The sequence below is a fragment of the Pan troglodytes genome, chromosome 11, assembly GCF_028858775.2.
Source record: "Pan troglodytes isolate AG18354 chromosome 11, NHGRI_mPanTro3-v2.0_pri, whole genome shotgun sequence".
Taxonomy (NCBI): Eukaryota; Metazoa; Chordata; class Mammalia; order Primates; family Hominidae; genus Pan; species Pan troglodytes.
In genome coordinates, this window is record NC_072409.2 from 4,738,672 (window position 1) to 4,755,280 (window position 16,609).

The 16,609-nt window shown below is 57.0% G+C and overlaps 2 protein-coding genes across 12 annotated transcripts in view; one reads left to right on the plus strand and one right to left on the minus strand.

Moving 5' to 3' along the window:
* SARDH (sarcosine dehydrogenase) overlaps positions 1 to 8,916 on the plus strand; it is an 86,458-nt gene extending 77,542 nt beyond the window's left edge. For 6 of the 11 annotated variants that reach the window (XR_001721071.4, XR_008537191.2, XR_010148552.1 and 3 more), the window contains one exon: positions 1 to 8,916. Coding sequence is in view for 1 of the 11 variants with exons in the window: in XM_016962022.4 (XP_016817511.2) it covers positions 1 to 6 (6 nt within the window). In the remaining 10 variants the exon portion in view is untranslated. The other 5 variants (XR_008537193.2, XR_008537195.2, XR_008537192.2 and 2 more) reach the window with 5 other exon arrangements.
* The window catches only part of DBH (dopamine beta-hydroxylase), a 24,173-nt gene continuing 11,769 nt past the window's right edge, over positions 4,206 to 16,609 (minus strand). The window contains exons 6-12 of the mRNA XM_520341.8: positions 15,473 to 15,639; positions 11,716 to 11,859; positions 11,220 to 11,258; positions 10,503 to 10,562; positions 6,858 to 6,985; positions 6,279 to 6,438; positions 4,206 to 5,205 (exon numbers count right to left, since the gene is read on the minus strand). Of these exons, the coding sequence (XP_520341.2) occupies positions 5,074 to 5,205; positions 6,279 to 6,438; positions 6,858 to 6,985; positions 10,503 to 10,562; positions 11,220 to 11,258; positions 11,716 to 11,859; positions 15,473 to 15,639 (830 nt within the window). The 3' untranslated portion in view covers positions 4,206 to 5,073. The remainder of the gene's footprint in view (positions 5,206 to 6,278; positions 6,439 to 6,857; positions 6,986 to 10,502; positions 10,563 to 11,219; positions 11,259 to 11,715; positions 11,860 to 15,472; positions 15,640 to 16,609) is intronic.

The following is a 16,609-nucleotide window of genomic DNA, read 5'->3' on the forward strand; positions in this document are numbered from 1 at the left end:
GCTTGACTGATCGGTGGCGGGCTTCCCTGGGGCACTTGGCTGAAGAGCATGAGGCTGTGTCTGGGTCAGGAAAGAGAGGTGATCAACTGGCATTGTCTGCCACAGCGCACATGGAGGCCTGGGACCAAGGCCATTCTTCAGGATGGTGCCTCTCGGCTCTCAGGTCGGAACAGGAGCTGGAAAGCTCTTCTTACCTTGCTCGACCTCCCTGTTCTTCAGGTGGCAAAGCCTCCTGAGAGTCGGCAGCCGGGGAACACAGAGGAGCCGAAGCAGGGAGCGGGCGGGGCCTCAGATTGGTGCCCTCCTCACCCACACAGAAGTGCCAGCTCCTGCCTCAGTTTCCCCTTGAGCCCCTCGCTCACCAGGCCCAGGCAGGAGGGACGTGCTGCTGGGTAAGAGTCTGGTGGAGTCCCCCTTTCTAGGTGACCTTTGTCTTTGCTGTTGATTTGGATGCGGTTCCTGCCCATGCCCTCCTCCTTGTCTGGCCCTTGCAGGAGGACCCTCTCTTAGGCTCTGCCCTGCACGCTGCCTTGAGATGGGGTGGCTCCTCTGCCCACCTTCTCTTCCCCCCGATAACTGCCTGTGTGTCAGAAGCAGCTCTGCCTCTCCTGCCTGGGAGGGGTGTGCATCTCTGTCCATCCCACGTGCTCAGTCCCCTCCCTTGTCCCCCCGAGCCCAGGTTCAGATCAGGCCCGTCAGAGCGGCACTGCGCAGTCTTGCCAGGCATGCCCTGCAATCTGGGAAGAGCGGGAGGCAGATGCTTGAGGGTATTGTGGAGCCGGGGCCCCACAGAGCCACACACACAGCAAACGGCGATCTGGGGGCAGCAGTCCTGGCAGGCCCCAGCTGCCACTGGACGCTCCCAGGCCACGCGGCCCACTGTGTACTGAGCTCGAACAAAGCTGTGGGCAGACGTTTGGGTTACAGATGGCTATGAAAAGTGGGTTTGGCCTCCTGAGTCTGGGGAGGGGGCTGCGGCTGGAGACCAGGGTGGGGGCTGTTGGCTTTCACACGCTTCAGGCTGAAGGAACACCTGCAGCCTCCCCTTGCTCACAGGCGGGCCTGGCTTCTGGATGAGACAGCTTTGTGGGAGCCAGGGGAGGAGAGGAGGGGAGCCGGCTCCCCAGATGGCCTGGCCTGCTTCCTCCGGGTCTGCGGTTTGGCCATAGACCCCTGGATTGGGCCGGTGACCACATTCATTTCACGGCCCATCCCTGGGGGAAGGCTGAGGATGAGGGGAGGTCAGAGCCCAGGTTCCGCTCCAAATTGTTTCTCGTGGCTGCAGCTGGGGAACGCACGCAGCGGCACCACCCTGTCCCGAGGAGAGAGAACCTGGCCGCGCTCCCTGTCCCAAGGAGAGAGAACCCGGCCGCCCTCCCTGTCCGGAGGAGAGAGAACCCAGCACCCCTCCCTGTCCCCTGTGTGCTTCCCCCGCCCCTGTGGAGCGAGAACCTGGCCCCTCGGGGAGGGCACTGGGCATCGATGTGAGCGCAGCCTCCACAACTCACCTCCCAAGCTCATCACCTGTGGGCTCCATCCCTGGGCTGCCAGAGGTCCTGGCCCCGCCATGGCTCCGAAGTGCACCGCCCGGGGACCACATCACAAAAGACCCACCTTCCCAGACCCCGAGCCAGGTCTTCCAGACCTCGACTTTAAAAACACCGTTTCGTAGCTATTTTTAAATTTTTTTTCTGGAAATATTGATACCATGACGCTCACTGTGGCTGAGTACTGCCTCTCAGGAATTCTGAGCAAACTGTTTTGAAAGTGCCTACACTGGCCGGGCGCAGTGGCTGACGCCTGTAATCCCAGCACTTTGGGAGGCCGAGGGGGACGGATCACCTGAGGTTGGGAGTTTGAGACCAGCCTGACCAATATGGTGAAATCTCATCTCTACTAAAAACACAAAATTAGCTGGGCGTGGTGAAACACGCCTGTAATCCCAGATACTTGGGAGGCTGAGGTGGGAGAATTGCTTGAACCCAGGAGGCGGAGGTTGTGGTGAGCCGAGATTATGCCATTGCACTCCAGCCTGGGCAACAAGAGGGAAACGCTATCTCAAAAACAAAAAAAAAGAAAGTGCCTACATCGTCACCGGCAGAGCGCTATACCACACGGTGCAGTGAAACAGCCTTGGGCCATGTGAAAAGTTGGGGGTGTGAATGGGACACAGAAAGGTTCCATTTTGTATTTTTTTTTTTTTTTTTTTTGAGACAGGGTTTTACTCCGTTGCCCAAGCTGGAGTATAGTGGTGTGATCTCAGCTCACTACAACCTCCACCTCCCAGGTCAAGCAATTCTCCCACCTCAGCCTCCCAAATAGCTAGGATTACAAACGTGCACCACCACAGCCTGGCTAATTTTTGTATCTTTAGTAGAGACGGGGTTTCACCATATTGGCCAGGCTGGTCTCGAACTACCGACCTCAGGTGATCCGCCTGCCTCAGTCTCCCAAAATGCTGGGATTACAGGCGTGAGCCACCGCGCCCAGCCCTAATTGTATTTTTTGTAGAGACAGGATTTCACTATGTTGCCCAGGCTGGTCTTGAACTCTTGGGCTCAAGTGATCCTCGCATCTCAGCCTCCCAAAGTGCTGGGATTACAGGCATGAGCCACAGCACCCGACCTTGTATCATTTTAATTAATTTAAAATTAATCGTAAGTAGCCACATGAGGCTAGCGGCCACCAGACAGCACAGCCCTGGTGTGCTCTGGGACCCAGTCGGGCAGGCACCCCTATGCTGGCTGGGGCCTGGGGCCGCCCCACTTCTCTCAACACTGATGGGCATGAGCATTCCTCACCCCAGGGCTCTGAGCACCTCACAGATGGGGGGTTGTGCCACCCTAGCAGTCCCTGCCCCCTGGGAGGCTGGGGAACCCTCTCCTCAGTGGGCAGATAGGGAGACCCAAGCCTAGGGAAGGAAAGTAACTAACTAACTCAGGGTCACACAGCAGGGGCAGGAATAGCAACCTGGGCTGCTGGACTCACACCCCAATCATTCGGAAGGTGGGCAAGCCCAGAGTCCCTTTGGCTTGGGGCATGTAGGTCATTTTCAGGTAACAAAGCACTTCCCCTAAGCCTCCAAATAAGGAACTTATTTTAGATAAAATCCCCCACAAGGGTCCTGGGGAAATTCCTGTTTCCTAAGTAAGCAAACAGAGGTTGAGCGTTCAGACACTCGAGTCAGACCTGGGGACACTTCAAGCTCCCCGGCTTACTCTGGGTGACCTTGGCACCTAACTTTAGGTCTCTGAGCCTCAGTTTCCTCCTCCATCAATGAAAACAGAAACTACATGGCTTCACGAGATTGCTACGGCTGTGCATAGCCTCAGTGTGGGGCAAGTGGCAACTCTCAGCAACCACGGGGTTACGCTCATCTGGGTGTAGGAGGTGCGGGTACTGCTGGAGCAGGGTGGAGGGGACACGGCTGCTGTCTCTGCAAGAGGAAAAGGATAACCAGCCTGAGAGTGAGTGGGGGGTGAGGTGGGGGTGGGGTTGTCGCTGTGGCAGGTTCCAGAGCTGGCTAGGATTCCCAATCACTGCTGCTCTTGGGCCCCAGGTGAAGTACTTATCTGGGAGTCTCAGTTTCCCTGCCCGAGATCGGCAGGCTACAAGTGCCCCCCAGGTGTTTGGGCAGGACCCTGGGACCCTTCTCCGGGCTGGCAATTGGGTGTGATCGCGGGAAGAGGCTTCTTGGGCCTGCTCCGTGTCTACTGTCACCCAGGCTGTAAAGATGACAGAGGGCCGGAGCGGCTCTCCAGGCTGGGGCCTGGCATTTCACAGCACTAGCGCCCTGTGACTTATGGACCACAAGAAGCTGTGATTTATACAACGTGAGGCAGAGCTCCTGGGCTCGTGAGTTCCCTTCTGAGATGAAGTGCCTTGCAGAAGCAGCAGCTGCTTAGCTGATGCGAGGGGACTCCGAGGCCCATCCATCTCCCTAGGAGGCTGGGCAGCGTTTTGCTGAAGTGGCTGAACACAGGTGCATCTGTTACTGTCTCCAGAAACCATCAAAGAGCTGAACTTGTCCCTGAGAGGCAGCTCAGAGGGCAGGAAGGGGAGACCCACCCAGGCCAGCTGAGGCAGCTTCAGGACGCTCAGGGGGAAGCACTTGGTACCACGCCTGGCACAGGGAGGAGGCTTGGAGCAAGCTTCTCTCTCCTGGAGCGACGGCCCGGAGTGCAAACATACCCACCTCCAGTGGGTGCCAGCCCAAGTGTGAGCTTTATTGGCTCATCAGCCCGCACAGCATCAGCCCAGTTTTACAGATGAGAAAAGTGAGGGTCAGGAATGTGAAATGGCCCGCCCAAGGCACACTCCCTAAGTGGCAGAACCACGCAGAAAGCACAGCCCCGACTCCACCCCGGTCTGTTCAGCGCTGGCCCCACCGGCAGAGAAGCAAGCTGGTGCTAATAATTCCACCCCACGTGGAACCGGTGCCCAGAAGCCCCGCTGGATCTTTGCCGCCTCGTCTTTGGGTGATAGTTGTTGTCAGGGCTTCCCTTTAGGTGGGCGAAAATATCTGTTTACCCAGGAATGGAGCAATTTCCCAGGCGAGTCTCTAACTAGCTAAATGCCTGGTCCTGCCTCCGTCGCAGGGAAGCCGCCCACTGTGAAACACGAGCCACTCAGCAGGGAAATGTTTAAGCGGCACCCGCTGCACACCGGGAGCGGCGGGGCGAGGGGCGGGGGCGTTCCCGGTGATTCCACACCCCGGCCCAGCATGGTGCCTGTCCCAGGAGCCTGGCCACACCCAGTGAGGTGGAACAGGGCTGGCGGAGGGCTGGACCCTGGACCACTGTGCAGGCTGTCCCTGCACTGAGTCAGCCGGGTTTAAATGGACGAGGTCGCGGTCCACTCGGTCCAGGGTAGGTCAACAGGGCACCCACACCCTCTCAGCCATGCAGGGGACCCTGGGGGAAGAAGGCTGGATTGGACCATGGTCTCAGGCAGGGGCGTGGTCTGGCCCCTTCATCCTGGGCGTGCAGGGCTGTTCCATGGGGATCGTCGCAGAGTAGAGTGCACAGTGCCGGTGTGAGCCCACGGGGACAGCATGGAGGAGTAGGTCCTCCCTCAGCCTTTGCCCCCACCAATGCTGACAACGGTGGGGCCAGCAGGGCTTTGGCCCTGGCTGGTGGGGCACTGTGGGGTGGGCTCTTCCAGTGTGGAGATGACCTTGGGCAGGGGCTGCAGGTTCCATTCACCCTGCAAGGAAGGGGGCAGAAGGTAAACTGAGGCTGGAGGGGCAAGATGGGTGGCTGCTTCCCCAGCCACCTCTTGGATTCTTGCCCTCAAACTCAGCTTGTCTCAAACTGAACTCACTCTTCTCCCCCAAGTTGCTTTTTGGGGGTCCTCACCTCAGTAAATGCCCCCTCCCCTGGCTTCCCATTCACCTAGTCAGGAACCTGGGAGTCATCCAGGCCTCTCCCCGCCTCTGTCCCCACCCCATTTAATCATTCACCCTAATGTAGCAACCAGAGCCCCTGGCTGCAGGCTCTGATATTTTGTAGCTATCTCTTCCCCTCAAGGCTACACCAAATGCCAAGTTTTCAACCCCATCAGACGCCCACCCCAATGTAGCAACCAGAGCCCCTGGCTGCAGGCTCTGATATTTTGTAGCTATCTCTTCCCCTCAAGGCTACACCAAATGCCAAGTTTTCAACCCCATCAGACGCCCACCCCACACTATTCTCAGCAAGCCAGTATTAGCCCTTCCTTCCCTTGGTGCTGAGGATGTTTGACTTAGCAGTTAATCTGGCTCCCAAATGCTTCTGGGAAGGATCTTCCTGGATCTCCAGGCTGCGGCACCTTATGCGACTAACTCTGCATAGGCCCTGGGCTCCTGACCACAGCCCGCTGGGCTCAGGATAAATTAGATGCCTTCGAATACCAGTGGGTCTCAGATAAGGAGGAAAAAACCAGCTCGCAGCTACAGACTGGTTCGTTTCTTACCTTCCCCTCCCCTGGTGCTTTATTTTTAGGCAGGTTAGTGCGCCCTGCTCACACCACCTGCATTTGGCATTCGGTACAGTGTGGAGGTGTCACCAGAGAGGGTGCCTGCCCTCCCTTCTTTGCCTCGTTATTGGTGCTCTCTCTCTCTCCTCTCTCTGCTGGCTGGCTGTCTGTCTAGGCCTATGTGTCACCCCCTGGCACTTGCTCTCATTGTCTTGTGCGAGTGCTTTTGCCAGCAGTTTGGAGTGCAGGCCCATCACCCCTCACTGGGGCCCCCCATGAGGCCTGCCCGACTGCATGCCCCACCCGGGCCCATGGCAGCGCACCTGGAAGCGGACGGCTGAGGACTTGTTGCAGTGCATGGAGATGGGCGCGAAGCTGTACAGGGCCTTCAGTACATCGCGGTTGAAGGAGTTCCAGGGAACAGAGGTGAACTGCTGAGACACGGACGCCTGAGGGCAGGTGCAGACGTCCTCGTTGTTGAACCTGGTGGGGACAAGGAACAGCCAGGCTGGGGAGCAGCTGACGGGCAGGGAGCCCAGTGAGCACCAGCAACACCTCCCTGCAGCTCGAGTCCTGTCCCTGGGGCGACCGTCCTGCCACCTCCTCCCCAGCCCCACTGCCTCCGCCAGGCCACCCCAGATGCTGCCTTCACCGGCAACGGCCTCACCTCTCCTGTCACCTTGGCGGGTGGGTAATGGCTGCTCCAGGCTGGGTTGAGGAGGCTCTCAAGCCAAATCCAAACTCAGCAGGAAACGAGTGAGGGGAGGGGTGAGTGATGCTGCCACAGGTCTCTGCTCCTAGAACTTAGCCTGGACTCCTCCAATCTGCCCAGCCGCCTAACAGGCCTGAGGTTCTGTGTCGGGGTTCCCTGGGGGCAGGGAGCTTGTGCAGGGAGCCCTCACCTGTTGATGAGGTGGAAGTACTTCTGCAGGAAGCCGGCGTCCACAGCGCTCTTGCAGAGCTCCAGCTGCGTCTGGGGGTAGTAGTGCACGTAGTTGACACACATCTCCTCCAGGATCCCAAAGCCCCCCTGCAAGATGGAGAAGACCCGTCAACCCCGGGCCATGCCACGCAGACGCTGCCATCCAGCAGCTTCGCCACACCCACGTGTTCACTGCGTCCACTCGTCTGTTCACTGCACCGTGCCAGGCATGCTCTGGGGAACCGAGTCCCTGCCCTCACGGAATTGCCACCATTGGCAGGAGAGACAGGCAGTGAGTGAGTCAACCAGGAAATTCATATCAGGTACTGATGTTGCTGTGAAGAAAAATGAAACGGGACAAGCGGATGGGGTGTTATTGTGCCCATTTTATGGGTACAGAAACTGAGTCTCAGAGCAGGCAAGGGGACGCCCCGTGGTGGCCACAGCATCGGTGGCACAGCCTGAGTGGACCCAGCCTCCCGGCTGTTGTCTGGAAGCTGTCCCCATGACCTCCAGCGAGAGCCTGGAGCCAAGGACTGCAAGGGAGGCCCTTTCCACTGCAGCCCCGCACCGTCCACCAGTCATTTCTCCAACGTGGCTCTGAGGGGAGCAGGGACTCTAGAAGACAGGACCGTGACTAGAGGCCGCGACAACCTCCAGCCTCTCACGGCAACCCTACGGCCTGCCATCGCATGGGAGGGGCAGGGCAGGCACCCTCTGAGTCCCCACTGCCAGCTTTAAGCCCCTCGCTGGGTTGCTGCTCTTGGAGCTGGTGACCGTGGAGCCTCAGCCATAGGAGGAAGAACAGCAGCAGCTTGGAGGAGCTGGGGCTGGAGAGAGCAAAGCTCCCCCGGCAGCTGCTCAGACCCCAGCAGGTCAGGGGCCGGGACATGACGCCCTGGCCACCCTTGCCCCTCCAGGCTCCCTGCTGTTTGTGAAGCTGCTGTAGGCCTGGGGATTTCATCTGGCTGGTGGGGAAGAAAGGCAATCTTTACTCTATGGCAGAACAAAGGGACTGGGCAAAGCTCGGCGTGGCACTTACACCAGCTGCCACCCCCTCCTCCCGTGCAGACAAAGAGCATGGGACAGTTCTGCCCAGAGACGAAACCTGGCACCTGTTGGCCAGGACGGGTTTTTGCCAGCATTGTTCTCTGGGCCGGATTCCTCCTTTCCCAGCTTTTCTCATCCATCCCGCCCCCGTCAGATCGGGACGATTGCCCTCCTGTGTGAGTTCCTGTCCCTCCCCACCCTCTGCCGCCACAGACATCAAAAGGGAACTGAGTCCAACCCTGTGTAGAATCTGTTCTCCTCTTTCCCCTGGGGAAGGAAATCGAATTTCAAAGGCCACTGTGTCTTGGATCAGCAGGTGAGGGCTTCTCAGAGTGTGAGAAGCTCAGGTCCACCTGGGGAGCTGCCCTCCCCTTTGATCCCACCTGGTGCTGTGATGTGGCCACTGCCAAGAGGAGGGCATGGGCCAGGGAAGCCACAGAACTGCCCACGGGGACGCTGGCACCGAGGGCCTCAACCTGCAGAACGGCCATCTGAGATGTCCATGGTGCTCACCAGGCCTGGCAGCCCCGAACGCCCTGGGACGTGGCGTCAGTTCCGCCGCCGTGAAGCCAGGTTGGGCAGGGAACATGCAGTCTCCTCGCTGGATGCCCGGCAAGACCCTCCCATCCCTGGCCCCAGGGCCGTGCCTGCAGAATGGGGCTGATGGTGGGGACTTGCCTGGGGTGCTCCACCTGCAGAACCCTCTGTTTGCGAGCCCACTCAGTCACTGCACAGGTGCTTAGCCGAGAGGCGGCACAGTCGGGGTTGGCACCTGCACCCATACCAGCCCTACCTCCTGTTCGCTGTGTGGCCTGAGTGGCTGGACCTCACTGTATCTCCTGGTGGGATTGCTCAGAGGTCTCAGCAAGGCTTGGTGTGGTTAGGATGAGTTATTAGAGCAGTGCTGAGCTGTGGCAAGCACCCGACATCAGCCACTGCTGTGGTATACTGGGCACCTCCTCTGGAGAGAATAAAGGACTGACAAAGCTGTCCTGCCCCCACCCTGAGTTTGTGATCAGGAACCTAGGACACTTTTGTCACCTGAAATCCAAGGGAGACAGGAAGGGTGTGGTAAGAGCTGTGAGGCACAAGACCCTGGGTCAAATCCCAGCTCAGCCATCTATCAGCTGTGTGACTTTGGTCAAGTGCCTGCCCTCTCTGAGCCTTTATGTCTCACCTGTGAAAATACAAACACTGGCTGGGTGCTATGGCTCATGCCTGTAATCCCAGCATGAGGGATTACATGAGGAGTTTGAGACCAGCCTGGCCAACATGGTGAAAATCCATCTCTACTAAAAATACAAAAATTAGCCAGGCGTGGTGGTGGGTGCCTGTAGTCCCAGCTATTCAGGAGGCTGAGGCAGGAGAAGCGCTTGAACTCAGGAGGTGGAGGTTGCAGCAAGCTGAGAACACACAGCCTGGGTGACAGAGCGAGACTCCGTCTCAAAAAAATAAAATAAAATAAAATAAAATAAACCACTGGCAGTCTGGGCTCAGTAAACATCAGGTGAATCCACGTTGGATTAAAACACAAAGAATAGGGCTGTGACATGGACCTGAGCTCCTGGCGCTGAGGGATGTCAGGGTAGCTGTAAACCCAGGTCTGCTCCACTTGAGCCACACAATTCACAGGATAATTATTGGAGACCACCATGGTTACCGAAGCAGCTGGCACAGATCCACTGGCAAGGTGGCCCATTTGCCAGGACAGCCCTGGCTTGTGCCTGGGACCCAGGTAATTGTGAACAGCATCCCCTTTGGCTCCCGGAAGCAGCCCCGCTGCGTGATGCATCACGTGGCTGCCCGTGTCCTGGTGCTGCCTGCATACCCAGCCTTGAAAACAGATCTCTCCAGTGCAGATTCTCCTTGAACTGTCTGCAGTCCAGCCAAAATGCATCCTCAGCTGACGCTCATCCTGCCTGACCCCCACCCATGTCTCCACCCTCTCCTCCTCTCCTTTCCATCCTGAGAATGTTCTTGGTCCTCTGGGCCTTCCCGCACGCAGCCCCTGCACAGAGCCTTCCTTCACCTCCTCCACTCTCCCCTGGGCTCCATGTGACAGCCACATTTCTGACGAGGCCCTCCCAGGTCCCTGCACCTCTGCCTCCTCAACCTGGTTTTTAAAGTTTTATTTTGTAACTTTGCTTGTTGTTAGCAGCAGGTGCTCCAGGCCTATCTCCCTGGTGCACCTTGAGCTCCACGGGGCAAAGGTCAACCTCTTGTCCTACAGCTTCTCCCCACACCAGCCCCGGGTGCTGAGAAGCTTCTTGGTGTGAGTGCTTCTCAACCTTGAGCAGGGGTCAACATCCGCTGGGAGCTTGTTAAAACATGGATTGCCCGATGCCACCGCCTGTGTCTCTGACTCAGTGGGCCTGGGGTGGCACCCAGGAGGTTGCATTTATCCCAAGCTCCCTGGTGATGCTGCCACTGTGGTTCAGGGAGCTAAGAACGACTGGCTTATTGAGGGGATGAGCCCATGCCCTAAGTGAGGAGTCAAGACCTGTCGTCCTTCCTCAGATGGCTCAGGCTGAACACTCGCCCTGGGCAGGTGCAGGGGGAAGCGGGGGTGACTTACCACTGTGGCCAGCTCCCGGTCTTCCGTGTTGTACGTGCAGGAGGTGATGAGCACATCTCCCTGAGGAAAAGCCAATGTGACCATCAGCACCTGCCACCTGGCGTTGGCAGGTGCTCGAGGCCCCGCCCTCATGGGACCACGCCACTGTGCACGCCACGGCACCTCTGGGGTACAGTCCCTGTCGTCCACTACAAGGAGCCCAGCAGATTCATGTGCGAAGGTCACAGGCTGAGTGTTCCCGAGCAAGTTATAAACCATCAGCTCCTGTGACCCAGTGGGTCACAACAGGGCCAGGGCCCAGGCCAGTGGGGGTGCAGCTGGTGGGCCATGACACATCTCAAAGGACTTGGGCAAGTCCCCACCGAGGCCTGGGCTTGGCCTTCTGTGGGATCAGGGCTCCACTGCCTGCCTTAGTGCCCTCATCTCCCCCAAACACTCTCGGGTTTGTGGTCGGCCCATCAGACTGCGGACACGCGTCCCCTGGGAGTGTCCTGTCTGCTCCACCCTTTCCAACGTCTCTCCATGAACTCCTGAGTGAGTCTCCCCATGAGGTAGCCCAGCCCAGAGCCACCCACAGGCACCCTCCCCCTGCCCTGGATGGCTCTCCCTCCCCCTATCACTTTCTGTGTCCCTCTCCTTCTGGTGGCACCCCCCCAGCCCTCTCAGCCACCCCAGCTGGTGGCAGTGAGTGGGACAGCCTTCCCGCTGGGCACTCACCGGATGGACCGACACGACCTTCTTCAACATGCGGATCTCCTGGGGCAGGCAGAGCCGAGGGGTGGGGGAGAGGAGACCTCAGAGAGCTGCAGACCAGACCCCTGGCCACTGTGTCCTCCCTCAGGCCTCCCTGATCTCTGGGGGTGTCCGTTTTGCCCCAGCCTCTACAGTGGAAGCCAGGGCCCGCTAAGTGTGGCTTCTGGCCAGGGAGGGCATTAGATTCAAACCAGAAGGTGGTTATCCAAGACCAAGATTGATGTGCCCAGAGGGCTGCCTGGGTCTCCCGAATCCCACCACCATCTGCCATGTGCCAGAGGCCTCCCTACGATCAGACACCAGACACCCAAGTGGGGAGCACAGGCCAAATGGGTGGGGGGCGGGTGGGGCTGGCCCAGGAGAAAGCAGCCAGCCTGGAGCCATCCCTATGGTGTCAGGAAACAGTAGACCCAGGAGGTCGTGTGGTGGCAGGGTGTGGGGGCGGGGCGCAGGTTCCTACCTGGAAGTGAGGGCTGTAGTGATTGTCCTGGTTCACGATCTCCCACTCCCGGCCGTCCCGGACCAGCACTGTGACCACCTTTCTCCCAGTCAGGTGTGTGTGGAGCTGAGAGGCGAAGATGTGGATCCCGGAGGGAGGCAGTGCCTGTGGGGTCGGGGGGCTGCGGTGTCAGGGCCTGACCCCCGAGGGGACCCTCCCGTCCATGGCCAGGACCCGATAGGGAGCAGCCACCCTGGGCAGTTTGCTTCCCTGGAACACTTGCATTTTCTAGGTCTTTCTCCCCGGCCAGGTTAGAGCCACCATCAGAAACCTCACGGGGAAGAGCGAGGTGGCCGCAACAGCCCCCAGCTCCCAAAGAAGCAGCCCCTAGTCCCACTCAGGGGCGACTTTCTTTCCGAGTCCTTCATCCTCTCCTGAGCCCCTGAAGCCTGACAGGTTCATCTTCACTCAGTCAACAGGCCTTTAAGGCGAGCCTCCCGTGGACAGGGTGTGGCAAAGCCACCAAGCTGAGCAGCGTGTGGCCTCTGTGCTGAAGGGCTTGCTGTCCAGGGAAAAGCAAGTGGCAGAAGATGGTACTTGGCAGGTCCCCTACGTGGTGGGCCGAGCAGGACCTTCAGCTGCCCTGCATTGTGGCTTCCTTTCAGCTTCAAAACAGCCAAGGCTGCGTTCTCCCTGTGCTCAGCATCACCCTGTGCTACAGCTGGGAGCTGCAGCTACAACTGGAAGGTGGTCATCCAGGACCAAGATGGATGTGACCATGGGGTGCTGCAGCTGGACACTCTGAGGCTGCAGGCCGGCCTCACAGAAAAGATGGCAGCCCTCATATCAAGAGGTCTTATGCCATCACTGGGGCATGAGAGAATCTTCCAGAGAACGAAAGTTTTCTCTAACCTAATGCTAACTTTTTTTAGATAGAAAATGCATTTCCATGGCTGGGCATGGTGGCTCATGCTTGTAATCCCAGCACTTTGGGAGGCTGAGGCACATGGATCATTTGAGGTCAGGAGTTTGAGAATAGCCTGGCCAACATGGTAAAACCCCGCCTCTACTAAAAATACAAAAATTGGCCGGGCGTGGTGGCGCATGCCTGTAATCCCAGCTACTCAGGAGGCTGAGACAGGAGAATCACTTGAACCCGGGAGGCAGAGGTTGCAGTGAGCCAAGATTGTGCCATTGCACTGCAGCCTGGGCAACAGGAGCGAAACTCCATCAAAAAAAAAAAAAAAAAAGAAAGGAAGAAAGAAAAAGAAAAGAGAAGGAAGGAAGGAAGGAAAGAAAGAAAGAAAGGAAAGAAAAGAAAAAGAAAAAAGAAAAAGAAAAGAAAGGAAAGAAAAGAAGGAAGGAAAGAAAAGAAAAGAACACGTCTTTCCTGAAATCGAGCATTTTCTTTGTGAGTCAGTTGTCCTTTTGCCCACCCGCTGCCAGGCTCTGCCCAGTTTGTTCATGCAGTCAGCAGGTCCCAGAGCTCGAGGTCCCGACAGCCCCATCCCTGAAGGTCCCAGATGGCCGAGCTTTTTAGGACTCACTTTTGCTCCTTCCCTCTCGCTCCCAAGCAGCGGCCACCCTTGACCTTGCCGTCGCCTATAGCTTTGTGTCCCTTGCAATGGCTTGAGGGGCCATCGTGTGCCAGGCCTGGGAGCCCAAAGGGTCCCAATGACCCTTTGGCCCCCAGAGGCCGACCCTGGCCCAGAGATGCTGGGTGTCGGCCAGGTGGAGGGAGGACTATGCTCTTCTGGGCACTCTGATCCAAAGCAGCACTCTTGTCTCGGCCTGTCTATTTCACTGGGATAGCTAGACTAGGCCGGATTTTGGCTGCAGAATTTGTGCCCCTCTTTTATCTGCTAAAGGAGAGACAAGACTGAACATTCTCATTCTGTTACTTAAGGTAGTGGAGGACTCTGGCAAGGGGAGGCGGGTCTGTATTCCTGAGGCTGGAGAGAGGCGTTCTCACAGTCAGCGGTCAGCGGGGTCGAAGGCCCCAAGGCCCTGCAAGGGGCACTGAGTGCTGCCTGGCCGGAAGCTGCTCTTCCCCATGAGCCCTGGCCAAGATGCCTTTTACATGGGCCCACGCTTCACCAGTGGGCGCTTTAGGGAAGTGGGAGAGAGTGTCCACCCCCGTCTGGGACAAAAGGAGCTGATTTCCTGCCGGAGACAATGGGTGCCATGCCGGCTGAGAGCCCCGTCTCCCTTCAGCCTTGAGGAACCTTTGCTTGGAAGACTGGGATGCTCTGGGGGCTCACCCACATGAAGAACAAATCCCAATCGACCCATTTACTAGGAAGGAAAATCCACTCTAAACCTCATTACAACGAAATCTGCTGTCACGGCCACAGCTTTCAAAGTCAGACAGACTGGTATTTGAATCTTCACTCTGCGTGACTGCTGGCAGTGTGATCCCAGCAAGCCTCAGTCTCCCCATCTGTGAAATGGGTACGTCAACACTTACTTTGCAGGTCACTGTGAGAAGTAAAGCTACCGCACAGGAGGAAATGTTTGTAACATATACACAAACTATGAAATAACATCCATCATATAAGAAGAACTCCTAGAAACCAACAGTAAGAAAAACAAACCACCTACTGGAAAAACCGAGCACAGGAATGAACAGAAAACAGGAACAAATGGCCAAGAGGCAGAGGAAAAGATCCTCAAGTCCACAAATAGAAAATTCAAGTTAAACAACACTGACATGTCTTCCTCCCAAATGACAGAAAATATTTACAATATTAATAATCCAGTGGGTCAGTAAAACCGGGCACCCTCTCGTCCTATGTGCGGGAGGAAGCAGCAGATGGGCTTTCTGAGGGGCATTTTGCAAGATTTACTCAAGGGAGCAGCAATTTCATGCCTAGAAATCTACATGAGAAAATGGTTTCCTACATGGACAAGGATTTCCCAGGAGCTTCTTTCTATTGGTGAAAAGTTGAGAACAGCCTAGACACTGATTGATAGGGAGACAGTTCAGCACAGGCTTGGACCAAGATAGGGCAAGCAAAGGAGGAGATTTTAGTAGTCACTCCCTGAACTCACCAGAAGCCAAGGACAGGACCTGCTGTTGGCGCCAGTCTAAGCGCCAACCTGTGCCTCCACCCAGCGTGCATAGCCGTGAGGACGGGTGCTCCCTGAGATCCTGTACCCGGCACTTCCCTGCCTCACCTAGTCCTGCCCTGCTCAGGTGCATGGTGAAAACCCCATCCTGTGGAATACTATGCAGCAATAAAAAGGCAAATCACCAGAAAAATGCCTCCCATTTGTTGAAAAATTTGTAAACTATTCAATACAACTTTTTAAAAACACAAAAGGTTTCTAATACCTGCAAGAGCTTCCTGAAATATACAGGAAAAACGTCTGGAAGGACACAAAGAGCCAAGAAGTGGCTATCTCAGGGGGAGGCGGCAGCGGATGAGGGGAGCGTTCTCTTTAGCTGCAGTGCCTGCGCTTGTGAGTGGCAAGCGCATGTGTGTGTTGCTTACATAATGAAGGCATATTTTAAAATGCAGCTCGTGGAAGCCTGGCACGTGGGTGTGGACTAGTGGGAGCCATGGTTATTGCTGGAGAGGGAGGTGCATACACACACAAATGGCCTCTCAGCAGCAGGGTTCCCTTGCATACAGAAAAGAGGGAGGACCGCAGGGGGATTCAGGGTCAGGGGAAACCAAAGCTGTGCCTGCCACCCTTCGTGGGCCACCACCTGCCAGGCCTCCACTGGGGGACGCAGGAGGAGGGAGGGTGCAGTGCCGGGCCCAGCCCCACTCACCAGCTGGGTGCACTTGTCCGTGCAGTAGCCAGTGAGGATGAAGGCGGTCTCCCGTGGTGGAATGGCCATCACTGGCGTGTACACCAGTCCCAGCTCCATGATCCCCGCGTTGAAGCGCCGCAGCTTGGCTGTGTAGTACAAGCGGATGCCTGAGGAGTCGTTTCGTCCTGGGAGAAGGTGGGATGGATGGAGGTGAGAGGTGAGTGGAGGCCCTCTCACTTCCCCCTGCGGACAGATTATCCCTATGACCCCAGCCACCCTCAGCCAGGAGGCAGGGCCGGTCACCCCCCATCTGCTCCCACCTGCTAGGCAGACCAAGAGCTGGCTGGCTTTGTTTCCACACCTGTGGATGCCAGGCAGCTCGCAAGATCAATTAACGCAAACAGGCTACACTCACTGGGAAGAAAGAGCTGCTGTTTCTATGAAAACTAGTTGAATGCTGTGGAAAGATGTGATCCACGTGAGCCACTTAAAGCCTCCATGGAATCAGGTGCGGGTGAGATGCTGCTGATAGACGGAAACTCGTAAACAACTTGAGTTCTGTGCTCAGATTGTTTCATAAGTGCTTTGATGTTCTTCTTCCACGTTCAAAGGAACCTAAGCTGGAAATCAGCCTGCAGGACGGTGACAACCTGCAGGGTGTGGTCTGGGCAAAGAAGAGGGCATGGAACTCCCATCTGCCGATGGCACAGAAGAGCCCTGGCCCTGCGTCAAAGCTGGGCAAGTGTGAGTGTATCTGTGTGTGGAGGTTAACAAGAAGCACTCAGGGAGCACATCCTCCCAGCAGCCCCCACTTTTACTACTTTATGTCCTGCAGACCCAAGGAACCCACCTACCAAGCTGACATCTCAGGAACAATTTGAGTGAGAATGTGGCCCCCCAGGAGGAGCGCCAGCGTTGCAGGTCTAGCCCCCGTTCATGCACAGGCCAGGTCCCGCTTGGTCAACAGCGTGCTGTGTGCTCTCAGATGACTTGCTGTCCCTTTATGAGCCTCAGCCCACAGTCAAGGGCCTCTTCCAAAGGAATAACATGGTGCTTCTTCGAGTCACGGAGACTGTGTCTCCTGATTATGGTGTGGCCACACCTGTTAGTTCTCCTTGCCGTTTGCTAATTGGAGAGTCCCTGAAGCTCCCTGGG